General features: G+C 43.6%; 1 protein-coding gene across 1 annotated transcript in view; it reads right to left on the minus strand.

The window, feature by feature from the left end:
• The window catches only part of KLHL14 (kelch like family member 14), a 60,310-nt gene extending 49,161 nt beyond the window's left edge, over positions 1 to 11,149 (minus strand). Inside the window, exon 1 of the mRNA XM_085220987.1 lies at positions 10,221 to 11,149. Within this exon, the coding sequence (XP_085077113.1) occupies positions 10,221 to 11,149 (929 nt within the window). The remainder of the gene's footprint in view (positions 1 to 10,220) is intronic.
• Between the last annotated feature and the right edge of the window lie 26 nt (positions 11,150 to 11,175).

Consider the following 11,175-nt stretch of genomic DNA (forward strand, 5'->3'; position numbering starts at 1 on the left):
TTTGTTAACACTAAAGACTCAATTTAACCTTCAGAAACCAGAATGATGCTCCACAACATTTTTCTTCCAAAGAGGCCTCAGAAGGAGTTTTGTGTCCAACAAAAATAAAAGGGAGAATCCAGTTGCTGACTGTGAATTTGAACTGATGATGCAGACATGCATCTACCCACGGCTGAAGAATCTGTCTTGCCATCACAGAATATATTATGAGATCTTTAGCAATTCCCTTTCACAACTCTGGATAGGCATTTCAGTGCAACAACATCTTAAGAAAACTGCTTATTTTGATACAGTTTGGCTTCCACAGCTGACTGCAAAGATAGTCATGATTAGTAACACATGGTTGTTAATAGTGGGAAAATATCATTAACCAGGAATTTAACTATGAACTTGATGAAAGCCATAACAAACAAATGCAAGCTTTACTTTGGACAGAAAAGTCAATAAACATCATTTGGCACATCAATAAACTAATGAAGACTGCAACCTGTAGGTGACAGGTATCCAGAATCTCTTCCCAACTGCCAGGAGAAGGACCTAAACTCTCCCCATCATCATATGAAGTCCTGCAGGCAGCAGCTCTGCCACAACACTGAACTGACAGGAATATCCATCTTGGGGGCAATGTACAAATCTAAACGAATACTTCAGATTTGTCAGAACCCAAAGCATACTGAGGACTCTCTCAATCTCTTTGCAAATTGTGACCAAGAGATGGTTTAGTTCTTAGATTCAGAAGATATTCACAAATACACTGAACATGTTTCTTTATGAATTGACTTCTCTTGCTGTTCTACTCACACATATTGCAGAAGATCCACCCAAAAGAACAAAGGACTTCCCAGTGAAATCATAAGCCTAAAAATTAGCCTGACCATTCACTAGTATCACAGAGATTCTCATTTTCATCTCCTCACTCACTTTATAAAGCCTGCATAACAAAAAAGCCCACAGTACACACTCTCATTACAGCAGAGCTCATAGTGACGTTCACTAAATATCTTCAGTGGTGACCAAAATACAGCTGCTCCCTCACTTTTTCTCCATGCTGTGCAGTCAAGGCACAGTCCTGCTGACCAGTGACAGGCTGTGCTAGGGACACAGACAGATCTGTTATTTTTTTTCCTCTCTAAATTTATTCTTCTTTTTTTTCCCCTCAATGTATTTTATTTTAAAAAATAACGGTACTAGAAAGAAAGAGAGTCACTGGTCGCTTCAACAGCAATTTTTCATTTCTGTCTCCATCTAAAAAGCAAAAGCTCACAAGTAGGTGAACTTTTTGTCTGACAGGCTACATGTAACTGTTGCTCATTGACCTGATGCATAATCAGTGAACGTACAGATGTTATAGTTATGAAATGTACCAGAGAGTTTGGCTACGCAGTTATTATACCAAAACAGAATAGATAGAATGCTTACCCATATCCTCGGCTCTCTATGAAACTCCAGGGGAGTAGATCTCCAAAAGAGATCCTTCCCCACTGGTGGTCAGCTCTTAAATGGCTCTAGGAGAGGTGGAGCCAGGCTCCATTCCTTCCTGCAGCACAGGTGAATTGCCTTCACCTGTGCTCCATGGCTGACTCATTGCTCGCCTCGGTTATCAATCAGAGGTTCAGGCCGTGATTCAGCAGTTCCCATACATCTGACAAGTTGGGGTTTTCTTTGAATGCCTTTATACCTACAGTTGCTAAACTAGTTTCCTTTCTATAATTTAAATATGTTTGGAGCTCTGAATACCCCATCTTTTCTTTATGAATCCAAACCCATTGTTGCTACTCATTTACAATGAGTAAACCTCAAAGAGTTATGGAATATTTTTAGCTGGAGGATATTTAAAATGAATGTCTTTTCCTCTGAGGATAAAACCTTCTGAGTGGATGTCTTAGGAGTGGACCACTATCCTGGAAGAGTGGCACCTATCATCAGCTTTTCTTTGGGAAGAATGCACAGGAATGTGCTTTCATCTTTGTCTCCCTGTGTCCAGCCTATTCCTTGTATAGAGAAGAGACTCGTACCACTTCCTCACAAAGTTTCTCAGCAGCTTTTCTATGTGGAGTTTTGTCAGGGTTGCTTTATCCCTATACAACACCGCTGTACCTTATAGCTTGATATAGGCTTTAATAAATGTGCTGTCTCTGTGATGAGCTCATCTCCATGAAGATTTCCTTAATCAAAGGTGTCATCCCTTTTGCACCAGTTATATTGCAACCAAATCTCTTTTTGTGGAAGCTTATTACAAAACTGCAGGTCTAATAGTTTTGTGTACTTCCTATTACAATGATACCCATACAAACAGATCATCTGAACACAACTTTACATTTACTGAGATCTGAATGCTGAAGATAACTTTCCTAGCAACTCAGTGAATACCTGAAGCATTGTAAGGGATCTATCTGAATCACAGCAATGTTAATAGCAAATCTTATACTCGCAGTCAAAAAATCTCCTGTGTCACAAACCCTATTGGCAAAACTCTGTAAACAACCGATTTACCATATTGCTGGCAGTTCTGAATAATCTTACACTCCCTTCATCCCGATACTAAAAAAAAAAATAAACACAAAGAAAATGTCAAATCTAAATGCTGCTGAAATTTGTTTTCCTCATCTCCTCCTTTTCTTTCCTTTTCTTCTTTGTCTTAGATAGAAGCAGTAAAATGAAATGTTTATAGAATGCTGCAGGGTGGTCAAGTCTGCATTTTTCTCTTAAAAAATTTCAATCAGCTCTTCTTACTGACACACATACTGTGAAAAGTCAGAAGTCTTTCTTTTTTTTGATTCTGTATCAGACATCTATGACTACAGGAGGTCTCCGCACCAGAGGCTGTGCTCTCTCCAGCTGAGCTTCCTTTTCGTTAGAAGCTGTTGAGAAACAGAACCTGCTGCTGCCTCATGTAAGCCGTGACTGGTTACCTTTCCTACTTTATTTTTCTGAAAGGAGGCAGCAGTCAGGGAAAGATCAGAGGAATCTACTGTGGCATCAACCTCTGTTTGCTTCCAGCTTCAGTATAAACCATCCGTTTCCACTGAACTTGGCAGCTGATAACATTTGCTCAAAGTTCATTGTCTGCTTTCCAAGAAAATGGCAAGAACAGTCGACTAGTAGTGGTACTAGGCACAACAGTCTTTGAAGAAAATTTAAGGAAGCCAACAAATATGAAAAGCAATGCCAGAAAGTATCTAATAACAGATTTTCTCTTCCCATACAGGCTAATTTCTTTAGTAGCTGGGTAAGTCGGTAGGTAGATTGATACATCTCTAATACCAGGCAGGATAGCAACAAAACCAACAACAGAAAGAGATGTTTACAGAGCAGTGGAGGCCAGCCCCAAATTTTTAATCAGGAATCCAATTAACTTGAATGTTTGATCTTTTCAGACCATACTTTGCAAAAGGATATTAATAAACTGTCCTAATTATGAAACTGCTTTGGTTATTTTAAATGAGTAATTTGAAAGGATAAAATGGTGTCTTTACAGATTATGAGAACTTTTTCCTATTATCTGTTTATCAGAACTCAAAGTTCGTTGTTTTGTTTTTTTTTTTTTTTTTTTTGCAAAAACACTTCCTCTCAATTTTGTACTGCTTGCCCTCCTCACTCCCCTTACCCCCCAAGACTCACTGTACATTCTCTTTGAGTGCAAGCTCAAAAAGATTTAAGTATTTCTCTTTGAGTATAAACTGAAATAATTACACCATTCCTGCTTTGTTTCATTTACTGGTCAGTAGTCACAAATTCAGAACTTCTATATTCTTCCACTAAGGGGAACCTACGCCTTCAAGGACTAAATGCAGACACGGTCTGCATGACCTTCTCCTCTCCATCTCCTCTCTCCATTTGAGGAGAACGTGTGTCAGGAAAAGAGAGGACATGCAGACAGCTGAGAGACAGGTGTGTGTTGTTCACCTTGATCCTACAGCATTCAATTAGTATGATTTAGGTGTACCTTTCGCTAAGTGGACACTGTTTGCTAGGCAACGTTCTTATTTAGGAGTCCCTGCACCATTTGTGGCTCATGTTTCCCCTTACACAACAACCCTGGAACTGTTTTGGCAAAGCTTGGTCAAGATCAGTGCAGGATCTCATGAGGGACAACTCCATTCCTTCAGGGATCAACAGCATTTGCAAATGAGCTGCACAGATTGCCACAGATGGTTGAAAGGGGCACCTTTTGTTAAATACAGGAAGCTCCCATTTTTCCCAGCACTTTGTCCTCAGTTTGAGTGGCTTAATAAGACTATTACCTTTTTTTTTTTTTTTTTAATTAACCTCATTTCCCCTCTAAAACAAGAGGGCTGGGAAAAATTTCCCTGGCTTTTCCAGTGGAATAAAAGTTTAGACAGGCAGATACAATTACATGCATCTACCTAAAATACAAGGAGAAGGGTACAAACAACACCATGTCAGGTTTTCTATTTTCTACCACGCTGTCTTCAGTATGCTACTGGAAGAATTTTAACAAATGCAGTCTGTGCCTGCATGTCCACTCCCTTCAAGAAACAAAAGCAGACTGCACCACTCAGGAGGAGGCAGGTGGATCTGGAAGGAGTCCTACCTGGCAGTGTTGTGAGGGCAATGAGGAGCTGGAAATATGGGGCTGTGTGCTTCCAGAGGATGCAAATCAGGAGGGGCTGGCAGTTTACAACAATTGCTCCAGCCAGGTACCTCTGACCAGAACACTGGTGCACGTGGCACTTGGCACCCCCTTCTACGGTTTTCAGAAAGAGGATTGCCCACAACAGACACCATTAAATATTCTATTAGTTACACTTTTTTTCTTAACAAGTACTACAACTGGGCCAAGAAACTGGCTCTTCCCAGTGTTCCCACAGCCACTGAGGATTTCATGGTCAGGACACACACAACTTTAAGAAGGTGCCAAGGGATGGTCCTGACTCACAGCAGTGGTTTTACAACAACAGTGCTGCCTCTGACTGTACCTGGGCTCCAGTTCTTCCTCCTCTTGGATATTCAACCATCTCTTTGCTTACACTTCAGCCCCAGTCTACAAAGGCAAATGAATGCACATAAGGCAAGTAAGGCAAGTAGGTGAGACTAACTAGGATTAAACTGACTACAGTTCTGTGGTTCGCTTCCCTCCAGCCTCTAATGTGTCAGTCTCTGTTCTGCAGCTCAGCTGAGAGAGTCCTGGCACAGGAACAATTTACTGATATTTATTCAGGCACATAAGACCCGATCCAAAGCCCAACAAAATAAACCTGAGCCTCGTGTTCACTCTGTTCACACTGTAATGCAAACGTTAATAATTCGAGTCTATCATAAAATGGATTTTTTTTATTCAGATGTTAATTTGGAGCCTGAAATATTTTTCATTCACAATAAACAACAAGTACAGCTGTTAGTTAAAAATTCAAATATTGGTGTAAGAATCACAAAGGCAGAGTCAGGTGGCTAGTTTCTAGCACACATGACAATGTATGTCAGTGAAAAAAAAACCAAACAAACAAAAAACATTTTTCTTTTAACAACTATCAAATACCTCCAGTGAGACCCTACAAAAATTTTAGCAGAAAAAGAAGTTGAACTGGAGTAAAAAAGAATGTGCAGACAAATAGTGCATTCAAGAAGGAAATTATTTAATTGCCAAGAGACAATCAGTTTCTCCACATTTTTAATCTCCTCTGCAGAAAGTAATACAGACTGGATATGTACGTCTCCCACATAAATGCTAGTGTCTCATGCTGCTCTTCACTTTACCCCCCTTCATCAACAGTTACCACCTTTCTACTGAGTGAAAACTGGTCATCCTGTGTTAATCCCCCGCCACTTTAATTTCCTGACATTTTCACTAATGTTACAAAATACAGAACAGTCTGGATTACACCCTCTCTCTGCTCAAACTAAAGAAAAAGAGAAAACCCTATTATCAGCTTTAGCTGGACCAGAATTCACACTTCTAATCTCTCGAAGGTCTAGTAACTCAGGGAACAAAAGTATAGGAAAACAGCTGGGTCTGTGCATTCTGGAACTTCACTGAACCCAGAAAACAGACAGTACAGTCAAGCTTAGCCTTCTTATCTCTTCGTCTTTTTATTTTCCTCCTTTTAATTTCAGTCTCTAATTCTGTATTTCCTGCCTAGGACTTTCTCCATCTCAGGTCAGTTGGTTTATCCTCATCCTCTTTTCCTCCCGCACATCTAAAACAGGTTTTCCAGAAACTGAAAGGCTCAGTTGTTATTGTCAACAGATGCTGTTTCTGCCAAGAATTAGTTTTTTTCATTTTGTTTCAATCACTCTCTTCTCTTTATTTGCTTTTTTTTTTTTTCCCCATCCCCCTGCTTGCCTGTTTTCCTATTTTCCTGTTCTTCCTCTCTTCCTATTCTTTCTCTCTTCTCCCTTCAAAACTGTACTTCTCTCCCCCTTTTCCTCTCTCACGTGCACTTTCTTGCTTCCATGACTTAGGTCCCATTTCTCCCTCAGGGTATCTTAATGCCTTTCTTTTCTTGCATTTTCTCTCTCGCCCAGCTCTACTTTCCTCAGTCTCCTCCAGTTTCCTGATACAGCCATACACACCTCTCTCTGCTGCTCTGCCTGCAAATCCGGAAAGGAGCTGATCAGCCCAAATTCCTATTGATTTTAACAAGGGTTGTGTGTGCTCTGTCACTGATAAACAACTCCGAGGCTGTACTGTGCTGCCTCTTCCCACCCTCTGTACCTTATCATGTCTGTCTAAACAGAAATCATTGTAAATAGTTAAAGGCGAGCAAAACCATAGCATCATCACAACATTCTATAAGAAAGCAACAATATTTATGTGAAAGATTTCATGATAAGCCTTGTCATCTAAGTATCCTATATTTCTTCATCTTCACTCTGCAGCTACGTTATGCATTAGCACAAACAAAATCAAAGGTAAAAACTTGGCACTACACAGCAGAGAGATGTTTTTGACCGTTTTCATTGTTGCAAGTAAGCACTGAAGCAGTAATTTTCACTAGCTCACTCATCTTCAAAAGTGAAATTCTTTCCAGCAACACAGTAATGCTTTAACCCAGAACTTTTTAAAAATTGAAGACCTTTACCAGATATTATATAAAATACATTGCATTACACAATAAACCACAGACATTTTAATCTGTGATAATACTCCAGTGAAGCCCCGAGAGTCAAATAACCAACCAGAAGATGAACATTCTTCTACCTAAATGTATTTTCTTCTCGGACCTCCAGAAAACATAACAGCACAAAGTTATGGTGTCTTTCAGGCACAGCCAAAATCGTTTAAGTCTAATGTTTGGGGTCATCCTAACAGGCCCAATCTGTTCTGCGTGGAATGTCTTCAGGTGATGTCAAAGCTGACCATGTCTTGGGAAGCTGTGGTAGCAGCTCCTACACTGAGACCTACATTAGGTGAAAGGCATGGAAGCCAGACAAGCAAGTAGAACTTGTGCAAAGTGAGGTGCCTGACTAAACGTGAGCTGAAATATCCACCTCCCATGATAACAGCCTAAACTCAAGAGTGTTCAGAAGTTGGGAATGTTATCTCTCAACTTTTTAGACAGCAATCATTTAGCTGCTGTGTTTCAAAAAACAATTTTACAAGAATGCATGGGGACATTCAAGCATTTAACTTCTCTCAGGAATCTTCAGCAAAAAAAATGAAAGTGCTCTCCCTGCAGGTAAATACCCTTTCCTCTTCTTGGCAGAGCTCTGCCCATGTGGCACATTAGACAAACCAGGACCTCCCAGCCCAGGCATTGCCAGCACTGCAAGATCTGCACTGGTAACACCACGTCTACCAGTAGATCTGCTCATAGTGCACACGCTGGATCATGACCCAAAACTGCATGACAGCAGCAAAACCTTGTGTGCTCTCCATTATGCTTACTTTGCTTGAGAAATATAAGTAGGCTAAATTCCAAAATGGTACTGTGTGTATATGTACATGCACTTTTTACAATGCAGCATGTTACAAAAAAATTACTGTTTTTAAAAAAGCGGAAAAGTTATTGGCAAATCATGATTCTGAGTATGATTATTCCAAGACTTCTCCAAATTCCTTCCAAGGGCTGTAAGCAGGTGACTGTGGCTCTGTGCTGCTGCGCTTCTCACTAGCATAGTGGTATATCGCACAGTATATATTATGCTGCACAAGAGGAACAATTAATCTCTTCCTAAAGACATGTTAGCCTTTTGTGAACGACCTTTCATTAAACTTTAAATTCTAAATTACCAAGGTCACCATTGCTCACAGAAAAGGTAATCTGGGCTAAAAATTATTACACAGAGAAGGACTTTATCTATTTGCACACATACTTAACTGCTCAGTTACTTTTAAGATCTCTTTCAGCAAATTAGTAACTTGAGAGGCTTTTTGAGGACTTTCTTCCTTGAAACAAAAATTTTCCTGAATGCCAACCTTTCAGCTTTGGAGATGCTATGGGTAACACAAAACCCAAGTTTGGAAATTTCTACAGTCCTGGTAATGTTTTTTATTTCCTCGTTCATGTTTGAGAAGACACTTCTACATCTAGACACTCTGATGAAATGTAAGCATTAAGATTCAAATAACAGGTCTTTGTGACCTTTATAAATTTCCAAGATTATCACCCAGACCCAAATTAAAATGTACCTGTTGTATTCCCTATCACACAGAGTATTTCAGCATCTTCAGCATGAGTTCTGATGCCTGTTTACAAAGAACAGAAATCTCAGTGTTTTCACTCCAATTTCAACGACGCCAAAGAACTCGAAGAGAAGCCAGTAACAGCACTTCCATTAAGCACATGCTGAAGTTGGGAAGGTGACGGTGTGTTGCCCCATTACAGTTAACGGACTCTTAAATTCTACCACTTCCACATCTATGCAGATCTCTTACAGAAATAACGGTGGTGTTTAAACTACTCCCCGCTCCCCCCATAAACCATTAAGTGAGTGCAACTTTGAATCTAATCTAGGTCTAAAGTAGGATCCTTTAGTGCACACTCCCGCTTACGTGACAAGCCAGCCTCCAGCACCAGGAGTATCAGATGCTTGCAGCATCCATGACACTTGTAAGCATTCAGTGGTCAGAACACCACTACATATCCTTCAAATGACATGGACCAGTGAAGCTGGAAGGTATCTCCACTGAACCAAGCAGCTGGTATCGCAGCAATCCACCAGGACACGAGCCCCAGCATGCCCCAGGCGGCACACAGCGGCTAACTCACAACTCCGTGCTGGGTTTGCATTCTGAAAGTCAGCGGCTCTGAATATTGAAACGCAGAAGGGACACAGCAGTTGGAACAGCAGCCTCTCAGAAACACTCTGCCCTGCGAAACGCTGGTGTTTGCTTTTAGTTGTAGGGGTTTAGGAGTGAGATCGATCAGACAGCAAGGTGATGAGCACAACAAACACTAGCAGAGCAGCTAGCTGAGTAATGAGAGAAGGCAGAGCATTCCTGAACTTAAATCACTAGGGTACCTCTCATCAGAGATAAAAAGAACCCTCTGCACTTTTTTCTTTAGTATTTAGCAACGTATTATTTCTTCTTGCTACTGTTAAGTCATTAACTAGCCTCTTAGCTAGAAGGCTGCATAATACAACCAGTGTGCTCCAATTCCTGCACTACTGTGTCACTGTACCTGGAGGACGGCATTATCTTCCTGGTTTTAAATGAGATCAGGTCTGAACACATTTTCAAAAGGAGAAACAAAACAGCCCTTCATTTCGGGTGTATTTATTCTTCATTAAACTCTGTGCTGTGCTTCCAGTTCCCAAAACCGACCTCACACTGTCAACCTTTGGCATTGTGATTCATCACATTATTCAAAGAACATAACCATCATGTCACAGCTACAGAGAGGGTGAAGTCACAAGTTTGCAGGCGCAGCGTGGAAATCACCTTAGCATCACCAGTATCGAGGTGCGCACGACCAACACTTAATTATAAAAGTAATTCACCGGATTTAAGGCTGGGTGTTGTTATGCCTTGAAGACTCACCTCCTTACTAAAAACCTGGGACAAAATCCAACGTGCGGCCCAGAGCAGATCATTACAGCAAGCTGCCACCGTATGACCCAACGCTCACGCTCCGGACCCACGGCTTCAGCACGACGGCAGCTCCTCCAGCGGGAGCCCCAGCGGGGAGGGGTCGCGCCACGGCCCGCGCACGGTGGCAGCCCCGACCCGCCGGGAGCCCCGCAGCTGCGAGGCCTCTCCCGGCCCGGCCCCGCCTCGCGCCCCGCGGGGACCCCCTAGGGCCCGGCCCCCTCACCTGCTGGCCAGGCTCTGCCGACAGTGCTGCCTGAAGGGCATCAGGTGGTAGTTCATGGCGTCCAGCAGTAGCTTTTGGCAGACGGGGTCGGTGCGCATGAAATCTACCGACTGCACCCGCTCCACCAGCTCCGGCGCCGGGATGAGGGCGAAGCGGAGGCGCTTCATCAGGTCCGGGGCGTACTGCATGCGGGTCTCCCGGTCGTGCTCCAGCCAGAGCACGGACATCTGGAAGAGGGCCAGCTCCGACTCTACGGGAGGGGGCAGCGAGTCGAGCAGGGCGCGCATCTCCTCGAAGTTGAGCAGCAGCACGTCTTCCACCAGGTACTTGTTGGCCAGCTTCTTGGTCTCCTCCAGGCCGTGCAGCGCGGCGATCTTGCACACCTGCTTGTAGTTCTGCACCGAGATCTGGTCGTTGAGGAACTGTACGCACAGCTTGGTGACCTGCGGGATGTGCAGGATCTTGCTGACCGACAGCACCTCCTCCACCGTGTCCAGCGAGAGGGTGACGTTGGCCGTGTAGAGGTACTCCAGCACCAGGCGCAGCCCGATGGACGAGCAGCCCTGCAGCACCAGGTTGTTGATGGCCCGCGGGCTGGCCAGCAGCTTGTCCTCGGGGGAGGAGGACGGCGTGCCCGGCTCCTCCTGCGGCGGCGGCGGAGGCTCCTTCGGGGGGGCTCCCCCGAGCCCGTCCTGGGCGCCGGGCCCCAGCCCCAGGGCGTGGGGGTGGCCGCCGCCGCTGGAGAAGAGGGATCGGAAGTACTGGGAGCAGGAGGCCAGCACAGCCTTGTGGCAGTGGAACTGCTGGCCCTGGGCAGTCAGGGTGACGTCGCAGAAGAGCTGCTTCCTCCACAGCAGGTTGAGGCCGTGCAGCAGGTTGTCGCTGTGGCTGGGGTCGAAGGTGGAGGTCCTGTCCCCGGATCTGGACATGGCGAGCGGCCTCGGGCGCACCTGCC

Source organism: Meleagris gallopavo, chromosome 3 (genome assembly GCF_905368555.1).
Source record: "Meleagris gallopavo chromosome 3, MGAL_WU_HG_1.1, whole genome shotgun sequence".
In the NCBI taxonomy this organism is placed as follows: domain Eukaryota; kingdom Metazoa; phylum Chordata; class Aves; order Galliformes; family Phasianidae; genus Meleagris; species Meleagris gallopavo.